Consider the following 19,811-nt stretch of genomic DNA (forward strand, 5'->3'; position numbering starts at 1 on the left):
ATCCAATCCAGGATCAATCACATTGAAGCCATTATCATCTTGCAATCCCACATGTTGATTATCATGAACATTCATACCCCAATAGCTATATCCATTTGGTTGCTCATATGCAGCCTCTTGAGGCTCTGTAACCACACTTTGCATATTCTGCATGTTATCTCCCAGTATTTCTTGATACATGTCTGCTGATGGGCTTAGAACTATGGGTCCCTCACCCAAGTACCCTTGAATCTGTATATCATTGAACCCTGCATGATCCAAAAAGACAGATTCAATTTCCCTCTCCAAATCATCATCATAAACAGGCTTCCAAGCTCGAGATTGTTGCTCACAAATGTGGTTGCAAGGTAACCCTGACACTGATGACATAGCATCACCCTGTTTATTGTCGGAACACCCTGTTAGCATTCCAGAATAACCCAAATCCAAAGAACCTTGGCAACCAGCCTCAGAAGCAACATCACTGTTGGAATCACCCATATCACTCACCCCCTCTAAATCAATCACACATACTTGTGGCCCGTCTGCATATTCATGTACATCATCCTGCTTATAAGCATCATAACCAGATAAGAATGCAGTAATGATAGCATCTTCTTCTTGTCTCAGATCTTCAAACTCTGCAATCATGCTTTCAGCAAGAAGCATTGGTTCCTGCTGTTCTTCACACATATGATACGACACCTGAGGAATACCCTTCGAAACACCTGTCCTGAAGCTCTCTGAATCAAGTGTCTCCTCAAGCATAGGCATACATACATCATGTGGTATGATCATAGGACCCTGTATGTCTGCACCCTCAGAAAACAGATTATACTTGCACAGTTCACCCATTGCATCTTTATGAGGCTGTAGCAAAGCATCCCTTTTTGCACTGTGAAGGCCTTGTTGCTCACTAATGGCTTTTTGCAGTCCCAATTTAGCATAAACAGCCTCCACAATCTCTGTATCAGCCTTGAATAGCAATTGATTATCCTCCATAAGACATGCATCAACAACTGCTTCTAAATTGGCTCGGATTGTTGCTGGAATACTATCACAGCTCACATTATACCTGGAACTCGCATAAACAAGTGCATCTGCAAAATCATTCCATCGTTTGGAGTGATACTCTGCTAGTTCCAGCACTTCATCTTTCAAATCCGGACTTACAAGGTATGCAAAAGATGCAATCATCATGTTTTCTGGAACCCCTTGATCCTTCATCTCTGTCTCGTAACACCTTAGATAGCTTTCTGGATCGTAACCATCAAATATATTGACCCTGTCATATACCAATTGCATCACAATTTCCACGGCTTCCTGAATTCGCTTTTCTTCTTCAATCTTCCTGAACCGCTCTTCAAGCTCTTTCATTTCTGCATATAAATGCTCCATTTTGCTAGCCATCTCTACGTACTCTCACCCCAGCGGTTTCACGTCGGGTTCACCAAAGCTGTCGTGACGTGGGCGGTGTCGCTGGGAACACACTGGGTGTCTGGCTGTGAGAGTTACATCCAAAATCCCTAGCATTAAATGTCTTCTCAGCTTCTCATGGAACAAGGTATAGCATGGTATTATCACAATCTCTTGACTCAGGCATATATTCAATGGGATGTCTTCAACAACTCATAGAAGAAACACTCATCATCATTTCCATAGATCATCATCAAAGATTCATCATCATACAAGATATTCACATAACATATGCTATATGTGTGTAGAACATGATTGATGATGCAACAATACCCATGAAAAAAAAACAACAAACTCACAAGACACGCGGCACTCTGTCAGTTGCGAGTCCAACTGTTGGATCTGTGTCTTTTTAGAAGCCGGCAGAGCATAATTCAGAACATCTAATGATTGGGCATTTGAAAGAACTGTGGAAGTATTCTGCAGTCGGATGACCACATCTTTTGATTGTTGAACCACATAGTCTAATGTAGCTGAGAGCTGATCTTGGGACTTGTTTTGGCCAATGTACACAAATACGCAACCAGCCACTGCAGCACCCGTGAAGAGAAGCAAGAACAGTAGAGGGAAGAAATTTCCGCCTTCATGGGACCCCTTCAGTCTGCGTCTGCAGCAGCAGCAGCAGCAGAACCAACACGTAGGCCAACCCTATTACCAGCCACACAGCTGCTAGAACAAAACCAGGGCCACCAGTATACCCTTTTTCTATGGTGCAGCCGCTTCAGTCCACCGGTGCCTTTCTGACCTCTGCAGCCCGTCAATCTTTCGACGAACAGCAGCTTCCTTGCATACCCATCACTCTGCGCAGCAGTTCAGTGATGTCCTCTCCACTGCTACTTATATCACCTGCCTCCCCCTTGTAGACGACCCTCCTCTGCAGCGCCTGTTACACTGCCTCGATCACCCTCGCCAGCCACCTCGACCAGCTACTCCAGTCACCAGCCTACTGGTGTCCTCTCCAAGTCGCCGTCAGCTTTTCACCAGCAGCCTTGCGCCTTCATCCCTTTTTTGCTTGTCAGACACGCGCCACATCTTTTCCCCCCTTCCCCATCGTCTGCAGCGGCCACCCTTTGTAATTGCACCAGAGAGTTTCCCTTATTCCTCCCGCTGCCCAGTCAGCTGCGCCTCCTTGCGTTTGTCTTTTACAGCAGCCGCCTTATTCCAGGAACCCCCCCCCTTCTATACACACAAGGCGGCTCCTCTTTTTCTCTGCAGCACCTCCCTCCAAAACACACTCGGGGCCTCTGTATCCCGTCAGCTCCCCGTCCCTGCAGCAAGTCTCCTTATTTTCCCAGGCGGCCCGTCCCTCCTATCTGCAGCAGCTGCCGCCTCGTTTTTGCTTCTCTTGTAGCTGCCCAGCTCCTCTGCGCTTCTCTGCAGCGCCTCTCTCCAAAACACACACACCCTCTCCTCTCACAAGGCTCCTTATTTTTCCCCAGGCTGTAGCAAGCGGTCCCTTCCTTTTTCCTCAGGCCGCCAGCTCGCCTTCACGTGCATGCTAATATAGGCATTCAACACGGCCTTCATTCCACGTGTCTCATTATATTATTCTTACCTCAAAGCATTCATGAGGTGGTTCCCATGCTAGTGGCCGACATGCTTCTCATTCATGGCCAGTACATCATGTGAACACTTTCGCTTGGCACCCAAGAGGTACGCCAATCCTTGTTTTCATGCCCCTAAGGTCAACCATGCCAGTGTAATATTTGTCTTGGATCCACATCCATAATTGAGCTCATATTCATAGGGAGTGCTTGGTCTTTTGCTAGTAGACCTTGGTGACTACACATATTAACTGTTCCAACACATATCACTGTATCTGAGTGGATACCTTCCATATCTGTCCTTGTTGCTCAGGGCCCAGATTCCACATAAGTTGTTCCATGAACATGCTTTCACTGCATAGACGTGCCACAGCACGACAACGTGGTGTTCTACCACCAAGCCACCTTGCGGTTCCATGCCCCAGAACTGTTGGTATGACGACGAATACCAAGCCACATGCTCCCGTCTTAAGGATGAGGTACAGATTGGGCAAATCACGAAGCACCAAGCGCAACAGATTTCTCAATGGCTCACCCAACTCAAGAAACAGGAGTTCTACGCTCGGAAAGAGGATGAGTTGTAGCGACTTTTCTTAGGGCCGAACTGCAAAGAGGTTTGGAGGAAACTCCGAGAACATCGCCCCCCCACACCTATCACCTGCCCAGACACATGGCACTCCTATGCACGCTCCCTCTATCATATCTCCCTTCAACCGCCCCTACCCCCACCACCAGATCCCTGCCCCACCACCTCCAGTTTCTTCACAGAGTGCATGGTCCCCTGAAGGCCATTTGTAGACTACGTAATGGGCGAGTGATCATGAGGGACTCGCTGCCGAGTACATCTCGCATGCCGATGATACTCTGGCGCCCCTACTAGCCTACATGTTCAATAGAGCCCTTTGTGAAGGATTTCCAGCCTCTTGGTCCACCAACACCATCACTCTGATCCTCAAAGCCGGAGATCCACTTGATCCTAATAATTACAGGACAATCACGATTAGCCAACATTGGTCAAACTCTATGGATCTGTGCTAGAGGCGGATCTCAGTTCATTTTTAGAGAGAAAGGGATGTAGAGCCTTAGGATGGGTTGGCTTTCGGAGGAGCGACTCTACCCTTGACCACATCTTCACCCTCTGTGCCATCATCGAAGAGGGTAGAGCACGACATGAGAGGATTTACTACTGCTTTGTGGATTTCCGCAAAGCTTTTGATACTGTACCCTGAGCCTGTCTCCTACACCATCTACAAGAGGTAGAAGCCCCATCTGACATGGTTTGGAGCATCATTGTCCTCTATGAGTCCATCACCGGACGAGTGAGAGCCCCAGGAGGTACATCATAGGAGATTTCGAGCACTATTGGGGTAAAACAGGGATGCACTCTATCATCCAACCTTTTGGCCTCTACATTGATGAGATCTCGAGCTTCATTGATGGATTAGGCGGGGTTGGTCCCACACTGGCATGCATATTGATCTCCTACTACTTTATGCAGATGACATTGTCCTCCTCTTAGATTCAGCCAAGGGGCTTCAGAGACAGTTGGATACCTTACATGACTTCTGCACTTAGCGGGACCTCTCTATTAACCTTGGTAAAACCAAGGTAATGGTCTTCAATACTTCACGCCCCTTCACATCCAGATTGAGCTTCATATCCAGAGGGGATCCTGTGGAGATTCTCACATCCTATGTCTACCTTGGTGTGACTTTCAGTGGTCCACACTTTACCATGCTTCCTACACGCAGCACACGCCACAGTGACAGAGGGATATGCAACCTTGAGCTTACTTGAGCGGCAGTGCTTCCAGGCACATTTCCTGAAGCCCAAGACAAAGGGTTGGCTTTTTGACACCCTCGTCACACCAACCTTGATGTATGGAGTAGCCTTCTGGGGGCAGATTTATCCGACGAGGATTGGCGTCGAGTTGAGAGGCCCCAGGTCATGATCCAAAATATCCAACAAACCCCCCTTTGGAGTGATGGTGGAGTTGCATGCATTACCTTCAATAGTCACGTACACCAACATAAACAAAGACACAAGACATGGTCCTCGTTCAAACTCAGAGGCTAGTAAGCATGGCTCAGAGGCCAGTGAACATGGCTCAAAGGCTCAGAGGCTCAACAAGCATGGCTGAGAGGCTTAAGAAGCATGGTCTTTCGCAAAGACTCAGAGGTCAGGTCTTACCCGGGGGGATAAAGACAGCCTACATTAGTATACCAAAACAAAACCACTCACCGCCCCCATCCCCCACCCCCCCACTCCCCCCCCCCCTCCCGCCCCCGCGCCAAGTAGGGGAAAAAAAAGGGAATGAAGGAGAGGATCCTTTTATAGAAATAAGGCATTAGAAAATCCAAAAGGATCCAAAATATATAACTTAGATTTTGGGGGACTACCCGGCCAGAGAACCCTTGACTCAAACATAATGGGAACTAGAAGGCCCAATTATAATCTTCCTCTTTAAGAGAAAGATTCTCTATTGTTGGTGCAGTGATAACTGTGAATGCCTTTTCTTCAAGTTCATGATCTTCTTCTTCTTCTTCAGTAGTCGCTAGGTTTGCATGCTCCTTTTTCTGCTCTCCTGTCATTTTTTTGAAGCACTTTTCTGTGTGACCAAGCCTATTGTAGTAATTGCACCTGACTGGCTTCCCCCCTTTCTTGCCTTTCCATTTGATTGCCATAGCACTGTCTAAATCTATATCTTTGTACCTTCTCCTTAAGACAATGGTCTTCTTCTATTAACACTGAAAGCTTGTCATCAAAGGGTGTCTGTCTCGCCACTCTTAGAAATTCAAGATCTCTGAAAACTTGGAGATTCCCTCTATACTTGAACAACCTTTTAATCTTCTTCAACATTTACTCCTAGGCTGGAGAGTTGTTGTAGAATTGAGCCAAGTTCGCTTAAGTGCTCACCCAAGGTCTCTTCTTCACTCATCTTTAAACCAAATAATTTTTTCTTCAAGAAAACCTTAGAGTTATTAACCTTGTTCCCAAATGAACTTTCCAACTTGTCCCATACCTCATTAGCAGTCTTGTTGTAACATGCAGCGGAATTATGCGTAGATGAAGGATCCTGTCACACAAAGTCTCACACCGCCTTCTTTATCCCGAGTTTCGCAAGTCTTTAGCGATCCACTTTATCACTTCAAACTTAAGAGATGAGAGAGAGAGAGAGAGAGATCTATACACCTTATTGGCTCCCAATTTACCCACTGAAGGGCCCCCTCCTATTGCTAGGAGTATTTGCTTTATTATCTGGAATGAATGTATGTCTGACTTGGGATTGCAGATAAGCCAGACACAAGACCTTTGAAAGACCAAGAGTCGGGCTTAATATTACCCGGCTGTAGAAGCACTAATGATGACCAATCTCAATGCCAATGCACTCTTCTAATGTGGAATGTAGGAAGGCTGCAAACTGAGGCTGAGAGAAGGGCTGCTTTGGGACTGTTCTAGGCTGAGTTTATGCACTATGAATGAATGTTTATGCTGCGTTTTACCTTCACGGAAGTAGCTGTAGCAAAACGATGATGTGAATGAATGCTGAATTCTGTTGTATGCTGAAAAACGCAAGGTACTGAAGCGCTTTCGTTGGATGAATGCTGGAGATGATGCGTTTTGTTGATGAGTGCCTATATACTCCAAGCGATGATGCTCCCAAGGCTGAGGGACTGAATTGCTTAGCTTCAATGATGATGATGATGATATGATCTGAAGCCATGCTATTTATATGCACTAACTGTTGGTCGGCTGGCTGTGAAGCTGGCCGACTGTAGCATTTTATGCTACACGACTTGCTGCATATGATAAATGATGGTAATAATGCTGAAATAATGTGGAAAAAATGCTATAAAATATGATAAAAATATTGGATAATATTCCAAGGCTTCTACAATGTTCTATGTGTATATGGGGTGAATGATATGCAATATGCAACCATGATCTGATGCAAACCCTAAGGCTTCTATTGACTCTATATGCATGAATGATTCTCTCCAAGTGGGTTAAGGGACTTGATTGACTGACAGACTCTCTAAGGCTGAGGAATGACTTACGTAGCTCGGGCCTGACATATCCTGGACTGAGGATTACAATGGGGTCATGGCGTATGTCAATATCAAATCAAGGGTTCTATTGCTGTACAATAGGGCATTGATGATGAGCCATATTGTCACCATGCACTACATTGTAGAGTGCATGTGACATTCCCTCCTGCTTAGCTTGGCGGCAAGTTCATGGCTTCCAAGTAGTTCGCTAATAATTGAGGGTACTCTTGAAAGAACTTGGCAAGCCAAATGGCTTCGTGGGTACCTCGATCTCGGAACTTCGTGTACAACTGACGGAGTCTTTGACTGGAACCATGCTTCCAACGATGAAGAAGGATCTGCTCAGGCTCAATGATTTCTGATTCGTCTACCACGTCTGGCTGCTCTTCATCTAAAACATTAAACACTTCTGGTCCAACATATGGTTTTAGCCAAGAAACATGGAAAACATTATGCATCATCGTCCAACTGTTAGGCAACTTCAATTTCATGGGGACATCACTTAACTTTTTGACTATAGGAAAGGGTCCAAAACTACGGAAAGAAAGCTTGGGACAACGTTTGGCCACTTGTGTCAATCTCTGTTTCATGACGCACAAATAGACCCATCCCCTTCCTTGAAGTGGACATCTCGTCTAGACTTATTTGCGTGTCTACTATAAGCTTTATGGGGTTTGGTCAAGCGGTCTTTAATTGACTCAATGATTTTGGAAAATGCTTCCGTCATTTTGTTAGCCTCAAGAGATGGAGACACCATTCTCGCCAAAAGAGAAGAGAAACGGCGACCAAAGGCTGCCTTATACGGAGTACGTCCGACACTGGATGAATGAGTATCGTTCAAGATGGCTTGGACCAATGGAAGATAATGTTCCCATTTGGACTGCTGGTCATGACAGTATGACTTGAGAACATCAAAGGCCAACTGGTTATAGATTTCAATCTGGCCTTCTGACTGTGGATGGAATGCACTAGATAACTGTAACTTGGTCCCAAAGTTCTTGAATAATGCCCTCCAAAAATGTGAGGTGAACTTGGAATCCATGTGTGATGTAATGGCGCTAGGCAAACCACAAATGGGCTATAAATGCTAGAGAAAAAGGCGGGCTACGTCCTTAGATGTGGCCGTATGCTTGCATGCGATGATCATGCAGAACTTACTGAAGCAATCCACAATGGTAAAACACTAAGTGTTACGAGATCTGTGGTAGAGGCTCTACAAAGTCAAAAGAAATGTTGATCAAAGGTCCGTCAGGGATAGGCAAAGGTTAAAGTAACCTAGCCTTTTTTGTATGTGGAACCTTAACTTTTTGACAAATCTTACAGGCTTGAACATGTGAATAAACATCACGTCTCATTTTTGGCCAATAAAAGGACCGTTCCAATTTCTGGAGGATACCGTTGATACCTCTATGGCTTTCTAACTAAGGAGTCATGGGCATCATGTAGAAGAGCTGCTCGTTTTTTTTTGCCCGAATGACACAGAGACGGTTCTTATAGAACAACCAACCGTTCTGCATTGAGTAATGGCCAGGCTTAGAATTGAGGACCAAAGCATACTGAGTATCAAACTCTGCGGAATCGACGGATTGATCTTTCATGCTATCCAAGTCTTTTCTAGTGATTTCGAGAATGGTAGAGTCTTGCATGATTTGGATGCTGGTCTTTCGACTAAGAGCATATGCTACTTGGTTATGCTTATCGGGGATGTACTCAATCATTCCTCCAAATTGTTGGAAGATCTGACTTCATCTGGCTTGCCAATCACTCCACTGGGCACTTGGCATGGTCTAAAGCCACTTAAGTGCCTGGTGGTCTGTTTTGACTGTGAAAACTTGTCCATAAAGAACATTTTTCAAATGTTTGAGTACTGACTGTTGTTCTAGCTTGCCCTTGAAAGTCTTGAAAGACGATAGGGAAACTTGCTAGGAGGTTTTGCCTCAGGGACCACATCGACACGATGATCCTTAGGACGAGAGGGGGGGAGATTGGGTGGGAGATCGTCCTTAAGCAAAGTGTCTGAATGAGAAAGGAGATCTTCCAAGTAAAGGACTGAAGAAGAAGATAAGACAGCTATTATTGATGAGATAGAAGCTGACTGAGCATGAACATAAATCAATGCTCCTTCCGCTCCCTTGTGGATAGCTCGTTGGGCCTAGAGATGAGCAATCATAGGAATGCCAAGAATGCTCCTATCCCCATGAATCATGACAGTCTCAAGAAAACCTTTAGAGATAATAAAAGTGTCCTGCCTCCAATTGGGAATAGATTCATACTGACGAAACTACTAGATTCCTAAGATAATGTCACACCCCAAAAGAGGGGAGACAATGAAATCTCGCTGGAATGAGGGCCTTTTGAACTTTAAAAGGAAACTGTTGTGCCTTTTGAGATATGTGGGTGCAGAGACCAGGTGTAAATCCGTCCACCTCCAAATGATAGGGCACTAAGGTACAACTCATGTTGGTAGCCAAATGGGGAGAGATAGCGTCCTCAGAACTGCCCATGTTAAACAAGACTACAAATTGGCGGCCCATGGCAGAGTCATAAGCTCGGATCAAGCTATTCTATGCGGTTGTAGCCTCACCCTCCTGCTTAGCATCAAGTACCATGGATGGCATGGGATGCATAGAAGGTAAGAGCTGAACTGCATTGGTGGTAGCAGGCGGTTCTGGAGAGGAGTGGGAGATACTGTGTGGCAGAAGGCTCTTTGGAGACTTGCTCCGCTTGCCATTTCAGACAATCCTTCTTACCATGCCCAATGGTATGACAATAGAAACATCGGTTTTTTGACTGATACTTACTTTGCTCCTCTGGAGAGAGATAGCCTCTGGTGATGCCTGGTTTAGCCTTTTCCTTAAGGGTTTTCTTAGGCTTGGATTCCTTACCCCCTGAACTAGGGCTACAACTGTTGTTTGTCTTAGCATATTTAGAAGATGGAGTACCCTTCCCTGGTTGGGGTTTGGTACTAGGCTGTGGTTGTTTGGGCTTGCCTCCATTCATCCTCATTTCTTCATTTTGAGCAAGAGTCAAAGCCCGGTCATATGTGCTGGGTTCAAAGTTACGAATTGTGAATGGGATGTTAGGATCTAATCCACGAATAAATTGATCCATCTTGGCCTGCTGAGATAACCCTAATTGCCGTTCTAAAGTGATAACCTTATCGGAAAACTGAAGCACGGGTGACCCGTTCTGTCTAAGTCCATAGAACTCATCTGCAAGGTTGGTCAAATACTGGGGATGGAGAAATCTGGTCTTTAGGTCATGGACAAAGGTATCCCAGCGAAAAGCTGTGACACCTATGATGTGGTTTGTATGGATACTAGACCAATGCATGAGAGCGATGGCCTTGTCATTACGTTCTTGTCAAATTCGAATTTTCTTAGCTCCCTCATTGTTGCTAGGTTTCTTGTTGGTGCCGTTGACTAAGAACCACAAGCTGTCCCTCATGAGATAGAGATGAAGCTTTGTCACATATTTGTAAAGCTTTCAATTTTAATGCAAAGGTGGTAAAAAAACGTAAGGCTGTGTAGCAATAGACGACGTTGTGGAGGTGTATCTGCAGATTGCAAGTTGGTGATGACGTCAGCATCAGCAACGATAGCATTATTCAAAAGCATGTCATTCGCGCCGTGGAAGAGCAGAGCAGCGGGTAGGCCAAAAAATGCAGCATGTTGAAAGAGGCTTCTACACGGTGGCTGTGAGAAAAAACACACAGATGATGCAGCCAGATTATGAAACGCACTCAACATGGCAGCTTAGATCAGTAGCGCATGGCGAGCTTGGTGAGGCAGAGCTGTGCAGCCAAAGTTGGCGCTTTCCTCCAAAGAGACATAGAGAACGTAGCTAGGCAGGCTATCGCTGAGGCTGTTGGCTGGAGTAGGTTGAACACCATGGCAGCAGTGAATACGTCATGCTGAGATGATGATGGGGGCAGTAGGTTTTAACGCTGCTGTGTGGCGTGATTCAGAGAACAAAGGCATGGGCGGTGCTGGGGTGCCTGCAGTAGAAGGTCATCGCTGAGAGGACGGTGGCAGGTGTCAGCAGAAGATTGACACTGAGAAATAACTCATGAAGCAAAAAATGCAAGATGGCAGCGATGGTGGCAGCCGTTAGGACGCTGAGAAATAACACCTGAAGCGTAGAAATTTAAACACGCAAGACCAAGATGGCAGCCATGGTGATGGAAGCTTAACGAGGTTCTTGAGAGCAAGGTGAAAAGGCATTTGATATAGCTCTGATACATGTTGGAAACATGGTGCCAAGATCACTGGGAGGTGAGAGTACTGAAGGAGATGGAAACTTAAGCCATGGTGAAGGTGATGGTGACCAGGGCTAGAGAGAGAAAGAAAGAAAGAAAGAAAGAAAGTTATATTAATGTCTACGAAAGACCCCAAGGGCCTATGAGACCAAAAGTAATACAATGGTACCATGGATATACTGAGAGAGAGAGAGAGAGAGAGAGAAAGAAAGAAAGAAAGAAAGCTGTATTAACGTCTACTAGAGGCCGAACTCGACCTATGAGACAAATCAATGTACAACTGTCAATGTCTTCTGGATGTCCAGAAAAAAAAGGACAAAATGAGAGAGAGAGAGAGAGAAATGAAATGAAATGTTATATTAACGTCTTCAAAAGGCCAAAGTGACCTATGAGACCAAAGTTACAACCATGTGACATCTGATACACTATCTGGAAAAGAAAAGAAAGGACTGAAGGTAAGTATCTAGCCTTACAATACATCAGTAGCAACTAGAGAGAGAAAGAAAGAAAGAAAGAAAGATATATTAACGTCTACAAGAGGCCAAAGTCGGCCTATGAGACAAAAAATAATACAACTGTGTTCTTCCGGTCATCGGAAGAAAAGAAACAAAAGAAAAAGTGTGCATGTGTCTGGATACAACTGTGAATCATCATGAATCGGTGGAGCCCATATACAAACAATATAAGGGGGGTGGGGATGTGGATGGAGTGCTAAGGCAAGATGCATCTCTATATGCTGAAGGGGTAGTACAAGCATGCTATGCAGATCTATGTCTAACTCCATCCACAGTGCCATAAGAGGGATATAAGATATCATACATCGCCGATGCTGAGGCTGTGAATGGCATGAACATGTACCCTGAGTCTGAATGAAAGCGAGCTAGCCTCTCCTGTGTCTCCATCTGGTGTCTCATTCGGATAGCTGCTATCTCTCGGTGACGGAGTCGGGGTGCTCTATGTCCAATCTGTCTAGGTCTCCTCCTGGCTCTCAATTCCTCTGCTCTCTGTGCGGTCACCCCACGTGGTACATCAGCTGGCACTGGCATAGCTCTCTGGAAGAAATCTGTGAGCTGGGGCTATCTCCCACCCCTAGTGGGAGCGGGTGTCTGGAGGAGTCTCTCTGGAGAACTATGAAGCTCTAGTAGTAGTCTGCCAAGCTGTCTCGCTGGTCCGAGGCCTCCATCAACTGATGTAGTGAAGAGTGCTCCTCAAACAATCCTGCATACCTATCTCTGACCCCCTGGTGGGCTCTACATCTACATACAAAATGATCCTCAGTCTCCACCTCCTCGCGGCACAATCTGCATATCCGCTCAGCTCTGGGAACCCGTGCCGCTCTCCCAGCCTTTATCTCTAGCTGATGTGATGAGACTCGTAGCTGTCCAATAGCAACGCGAGAGCTGTGTGGCACGTATACATCCATGTACCGCGGTCGATGTATAAACCCATCCCCTGAGATGCTCATAAAGTGGTCTCTGTAATACAGCATCTTCGGTGGTAGTGGGCTCTCTGGTCCTGCCCATGTCTCCTGTATGTAGTGCTGCCATATGTCCTGTCTCATCACTCTGTTCCTCTCATTGAGAGAGAGGTAACCCCGTGGAGCAGACTGATCATACTGAAAAGGTGGCAACCGCTCAATGTCTATCCCATGATGTGAGAACCACTGTAGCATCTGTGCATACCAAGATCCAGTGTGTCCAGCCTCGGCCAGCTGTCTGGATGCCTCAAAAGCTCGGCGGGATAATCTCTCTATGGGCATCTCCCTCATCCTATATATAAAGGAGAGAGAGAGAGAGAGAGTAGAGCTCAAGTATGAGAGAGCAAGATTCCACAACACAATGATGAATGAATTATATGAATACTTCCACCATGTACATTGCTTTTATAGGCAGCAAGGCCTTATCTTTTGACCCTAAATAAGAGGGTGTTCACACCACTAAGGGCATTTGACTAGACTCCAGAGTAACTCTGAAATATCCATCAGACTGCACATCATAGGGGTAAGACTCTTGTGAATACATTGTGTGGGGGGCCTTCTTGCGCACAAGCAGTCCCATCACAACAGCATTAACAAATGTTTGTTGCAGTTCACCATCTCTCATCTTCATCTGTGATGAGTGCACAGTGAAGTTTTTCTGTGCAGCCATCAAGGCAAACCTCTTCTCTTTTTTTTCCTTTTATCAGTATAGCAAAATACTTCACAAAGGAAGAAGGGGGGTGGATCATCTTTATTGGGATAGATTATTTAGTTATGATTTGCTTCCACTTCAGCCTTGTTTTCTAAGTGAACTACTTTAAAGTTTGTTATATGCTTATTATGTCATGGAAAATGTAAGTTGAGGTTTTTGATGCATTGTTGGACTGATTATCCAATTCTTTTGTTTTTTGGGGTAGGCTTGATCATCCAAATCCAAGGACATACATTGGGTCTGGAAAAGTTACAGAATTGCGTACAGAAGTTCGTGCACTTGACATTGAAACAGTCATATTTGATGATGAGCTTTCCCCAGGGTGAGCTATCATACATTGCATTGCAGGTGTTAGTTGGTTTTGTTCTAAAGCGCAAGTTATTTTTATAAATTGTGACAAGATGAAAGACAAAACAACAGAATCCCTTTTTTTTTCCGGAAAACATACTTCTATTAAGTATGAACAAGTTTACAAGGAAGGGAGATTTTAGACCAAGCTAGGGGGAAATCTCAACCAATCTGGTTCCTTGTGCTACTAGTGAGGTCCCAAATGAGAGAGTGAAAAAGATGCCATGATCCCATTCTCTCATGAATTCGCCACATTTTCTCTCTGCAGCCCTCGAAGATCCCTGAATCCTAGCCCAAGTGGCCATAAGCGTGTGGATAATATCACACCAAATCCTGCAAATGCATTGTGTATCATAAACCTCCATGGTCTGAATGCATCTAGCCTTCTAAATGTGCCAGGCTGCGATGCTAGCAATTATCTCCCGTGTAGTGTCCAATCTCTATGGTGGTGATACGTAGCCAAACTGTGGCATGTCTTGAAGACGGCACCGCTTTCCACTCCCTAGGTAACCTGCATGACCATATCTCTGTCATTCCCTTCAAACTTGAGTTGCGGGCACGACTGTGTCAAAGCAATAGTACCAAAACAAATGTAGGAATCCCTCCTCATCCTTCCAAAAAGGTGTGCTATTGCAATCCAAATCCTCTGTGCCTCCCTGCACTCCCATAAGCAATGGTAGATTGTCTTTGAAGCTCCTGCACATCTCGAACAAGCTGGGCTAGCACGAATGACCAAGATGGTGGCAAGGCCCCCATGTAGAGAAAGCCAAATAAAAGTGGAAATCTTCGTTTCTCTGTACAAGTGCCACAACCTCCGCCAAAAAGCTTTCTGAATGTCAAGGGTGATCCCATAAGCCTTCCAATGAGGTCTAAAAGTAGGGAATCTCTGGATTTGTGCCAGAACCAGGTGTCTGGGGTCATGCTTTTCATGGGGTCAAAACCATCCCTCCACTCCCACTCACTAGGGTCTTAGTGCAGGAATTTGATATGGCACCCATCATATAACCAGAGGCTCCAAGAGTCTGTAATCATCCCTTGATATAGATGTGCTTCCTTGCCCTGCCCACCACTCTCATTAGTCGGATCCTCAATGATATCTTACCCAAGACTTCTCTTTAAAAGCCATCCTGAATGTAGTCAAAAACCGGAACATCATCCTCAGCCGAACTGGGAAGGCACATGACTTGAAGAGGTACCCCTGTCCCTAAAAATACCCCCAACCTTAAGTGATGAGGCCCTTCCACGAAGTTGCCTGTGGTCCAATGATTGGGTGTGGCAGCATTCATCTGCATAATCCTCCGACTAGTGCCTGTCGAATGCAGCGTGCGAAGCATTCTCTCATCCTCTGTGAGACTCATGAGCCTCTTCCAATCCAACACTAACGGGAGAAGAGTCGCCCATGCAGCCCACTGGATATGCGTGGCTACTCCAAGAGGTCTACCATATCATCCAAAATGAAGTCATTCCACACAATGGGTTGCCTGTAAGCCTCCTTGAACTGACTGCGGTGGAATATGAACCAAGAAGCTCCTCATGCAATCTAGCCTCGTAGAAGAGATCTCACCAAGGGCAAAGAAGGTGGTCGGTGCTTTGCATCCGAGAAGATAAACAGGGGTTGTAAATCCAATCACCTCCCCTAATTGGAGTACACCTCGTGATTTGTTGTAGAAGAAAGTCCTTCCAAGGTTTAGTGCCAGGAAGAAATCCTTTGACAACCAGCTTACAAACTAAAGCCTTACACTGCACCTCCGTGTCAATGATGTTCAATCCTCCTTCTTGCTTAGGCATAATAATGGTATCCCAAGCCACTCTTGCCCTGGTATGTACAATGCCATCTAATCATGACCAAAGGAAGTTCCAAATAAGCCGATGGAGCTGACAATGCATCCCTAATGAAAAACCGAGCACAACAAGACAAACCAAGCGGTCCCTAGCAGCACTTGGTTAGCTACCAAAATAAGGCTCTAGAGGCCAAATCAAGCTTCCCGCTACTCGAGTGCTAAAGTTTACTTTTAATGCTCATGAGCACAGGAGCGAACTATTGTGCAGGCGAGATGTCAATCCCAACTTGACAGCCAAGGTATCTCACAGTGCATCCTCTCACAATCCAAGTAAACCCCACAGCCAAACCCCAATTTGTTTACGGAGAGTCAATAATTCAGAATCTCGTTGATTTGTGCCAATTGATGGTGGCACCTCTGTTGCCAAACAAAACATCTCCAAGGCAATGTGGAAAGCACAGAGGTATGCCTGTGAGGCCTCCAAAAACATAGCAGTATCATCTGCGAACTTTGAGTCCACCAGTAACTCTTCCTCTGTGTGAAGAGGCAGCCTGAGGTGCGAAACCCTTGGGGTAACTCTAAGAAACCTGCTCATAGCCTCCGCTACTATATAAGGTAAAGTAGTGGAGCTAAGGGGCATCCCTGCCTCATGGAACGAGAGATCTGAAAGCGCTCACCACACCCCCCGTAGGCCAAAACTGTGCTATGGGCCTCCCTATACATGCAAGAGACCCCTCTGATCCACTCCTAGGAGAAACCCATTCGTGCCATGGTGCCTTCCAAGAAGTCCCAATCCACTCTTTTATAAGCTTCTTCAAAGTCTAGCAAGAGAATGCAAGGGGTTGTTGGCTAGATTTAGCCCACTCCACATTTCCCAGAATCAAAAGATACTGTCAAAAATACTCCTTCCTTGGAGGAAACCATTATGTGTATCATGAATAACTCTCTGAAGAACAAGCTGAAGCCTCATACTCACTGCCTTCGTTAAGATTTTGTAAGCAGATCCAAATAGAGTTATGGGCCTCCACTGTCTAATATTGGTCTTGTCCCCACCCTTCCGGAGACAAGGTGAAATCATACCAGTACACCACATCTCTTGTGGAGTAGTATTAACATCATCACCAATGTAATCCCAAAACTGCAAAAAGAAGGATGGAGAGATACCATCAACCCCTAGGCATTTGCCTTTCGAGAAGGCATGCAAAGCATGTCTCAGCTCATCCTTCAAAAAGGGGCCATCCAAAGAGACGCACATATCATCTGTAATAAGCTTGGGCATGCGCTCCCAGACTTCCTGTTGTGCAAACATCTCTATCCAGATATTGGGCCTTTGTAGAGAGCAAGGTCTGATAAAAATCTGAGGCAATACTGCTCACCTTATTTGGATGAGTGTGAAAATCTCCTTGAGAATCTTGCAAGCATCTCAAAATGTCCCTACTATGTATAGGTTCATGTGCTGAGAAAAATGGTTTGTTGCATCTGCAACCCATGTGAGTCCAAAATGCCTGATTAGCATGAAATGCAAACTCAGCCCACCTATCCATGGCCACCTATAACTCAGCTCTAACAATGGAGAAGAGATTTGGGATCCAAGGGGACTCAGGATGCTTCTCGTGCTCCCTCTGAAGCGCAACCAACTTGCATCTGATATCTCGCTCCTTGCCCACAACCTCTTCTTTCTTGGCCAATGCAATAGAATGATAGTGCTAGCCAGTCCTCTCCAGGGCCAAGGCAAGTCTCTCCCGAGGGTCAGGATCATCACAAAGCCTCCAAATAAATGTCTCTAGGTCTTTTCATCATGATAGAGAGAGTTTGGCATGCGAACACGAGGGACACCCTTCTGTCTCCCAAGTCCCTGATGTAGAAGACAACTAAGCAATGATATGATTTGGTAGTACCAAGCAAGATGGCAATAGAGCCTCCTGCTGAACATCCTGCAAGGCCTCATAAGATGGCAACATGTCCTGTGCATCCATACCAAGTGCACCCTGCATATTGTCCATCCCAAGCGAGGACTCAACATAGTCATTGTGCCCTGATGCAACATCCTTCTACGAGGATGACTCTACAAACTCATCACTCGGACCCAATACATCATCACTATGTACGATGTTCTACCACCTCAACTAATTGAGAATGTCCTAGGTGCTAGCAAGTGAACATTATTCTTCAATGTTCTCACGAACCATTCAAGCCCTATGCAAACTATGATAACTAGCAGATAGACTCTTTTACACAATGCTCACCATATCCACATCATGCGTTTGTTCTCCTAGTCCTCGTAGGTCATCACACAACTCTTTGAGGCATGGCAAAAAAGATATCATCGAGAGCCTTGCGTGCTCTTTAGGTGTCAACTCCTCATCCTCAGTTGATGTTTCTTCTTTAATTTCAATTGTCTTCTTCTTCTCCCCAGTTATTACAGGCTGGTATCCCAAAGAGCTCCAAGGTGGGAAAGAAAGAGAAGAGAACCCTGCAAAGAGCAAGCCCTCATTAATAGACACGTAGATCTTTACATAGTCCACCATATTGAAGCCAGGTTTAGCAAAAGATTGTGGTCATTCTCAAATATATTGCTCAAAAGATCCTTCACCTTGCATCTTTGTTCTAGTAAGAAGAGTTGTGAAGATGGGTGAAAGACTGGATGCATCGGCATTGCCCAAAACACTAAGTTGGATGGTAAAAATTATCAAAAATGGAAAAAATGCTACTTCTGAAGAAGCTATAGGAGATCCCAATAGGTACGGAGGGAAAACTGCTTATGCCCATAAGGAAAACCTTCAAGAACTCTTGTTGTCACCCAACTAAGGTAGTGTCCCACGCTGGGAAGCTGGAGTGGAAATCTCATGTGAAAACCCCCGTTTTATTGGTATTTATGCCCAAAACAGACTAAAAATGCCCTCATGTTTTGTCTTTGGAGCTCCACACTCCTTAAAATATGACTACACGGGCCTTGCACAACACTTATCGTGTTTCCATTGTTTAAATTTCTTTTCCATTGGGTGTCCATTTTTTTCTTTTTTTTGAGCGGCCTTATTCAATCTGTCTACCCTTTTGGCATTTGGGCTGTGCCCACAGGCCTCTCCGGGTGGCCAATCGATAATTGGGCTGCACTTTTGTTCATCTAAGGCTTCACAACCTTTGGCTTGACAATTGTGAGCCGTGTGTGGAGTGGAAAAAGAACACAGAAACAGGCCTCTATAGCTTCCCACTCCCCCAATCCTTGGAACACACTAGCACAAAACGGGGGCACCATAGTCAAGGTAAACACCTGACAAAAACACATACACTTCCACTGTGTGCATGACGAGGTAATCGAAGGCTGGCACAAAGTGCACTGTGAGAGTGTAAACCCGTGGACTACACCACCAAACACATCAATCACGCCTTCTCCGTCAAATCAACACACACAAGATACCAACACACAACCATAGCCAGATACATCACCAGTATCATTTATCCTTGAATTCCCAACCAACACTTCCATACAAGCTTCTTCCGACACACAGAAGCTTTTGCTTCACACCATCTTACATACACGACACCTTCACATCAACACACAAGATGTATACTCACAAGATTGTCCCCCATTCATCTTGGCTAGTCCCCCTCTCACCTTTCCTTAGAACTTCATCACCTCAGCCCATGAGCTGCCCTCAGATACCAGCTGCAGCTAACCAACAAAACACACCTGTAGCGCTACCGGCACTTCTCTGTTTCTCTGTAATTGGCGCCACCCTCGCCTTCTTTTAGAGTCGATGTGCTCTCTTCCTCTTTCGCTGCAGTCGACACACTTCTCTCCTTTTCTACTGTTCCCACGCTTCTTCCAGCTGCTCGCTCTCCTTCTTGGCCTGTAGTTGCCGCCAGCCTTCTCTTCTACTGCCCACGCTGCAGTTGACGACCTCTCCTCCTCTACTGTCTTGTCGCTGCAGTCGACGCGCGTTACCAGAGGCGGCCCACTCAGCAACGAACTTCTTCTCTTCGTCGCCACCAGCCGACCTTCCTTGTCTTCGTAGCTTCAGTCGCCGCCACCTCTTTTCACCTTTGCTTCTCTACCTGCACTCGACCCTCCTCTCACTTTTTTGCGACTCCCCTTCACTACGTGTCCCCCAGCTCACAGTATTCCCACACACTTTGGAGAGACAGGTGTCCTTCGTTCCAGCCCACGATCGCTCACACTCATTCCC

At 45.7% G+C, this 19,811-nt stretch overlaps 1 protein-coding gene across 2 annotated transcripts in view; it reads left to right on the forward strand.

Annotated features, from left to right (window-relative positions):
- LOC147614454 (GTP-binding protein, HflX) overlaps nucleotides 1-19,811 on the forward strand; it is a 156,060-nt gene that overhangs the window by 81,460 nt on the left and 54,789 nt on the right. The window contains exon 3 of one of the 2 annotated variants that reach the window (XM_086780985.1): nucleotides 13,701-13,817. The exons of the other annotated variant lie outside the window; for it this stretch is intronic. Coding sequence (XP_086637111.1) covers nucleotides 13,701-13,817 — 117 coding nt within the window. The remainder of the gene's footprint in view (nucleotides 1-13,700; nucleotides 13,818-19,811) is intronic. 2 annotated transcript variants of the gene reach the window in all.

The sequence above is a fragment of the Cibotium barometz genome, chromosome 42 (genome assembly GCF_041138505.1).
Source record: "Cibotium barometz isolate CiBa-2024 chromosome 42, ASM4113850v1, whole genome shotgun sequence".
In the NCBI taxonomy this organism is placed as follows: Eukaryota; Viridiplantae; Streptophyta; class Polypodiopsida; order Cyatheales; family Cibotiaceae; genus Cibotium; species Cibotium barometz.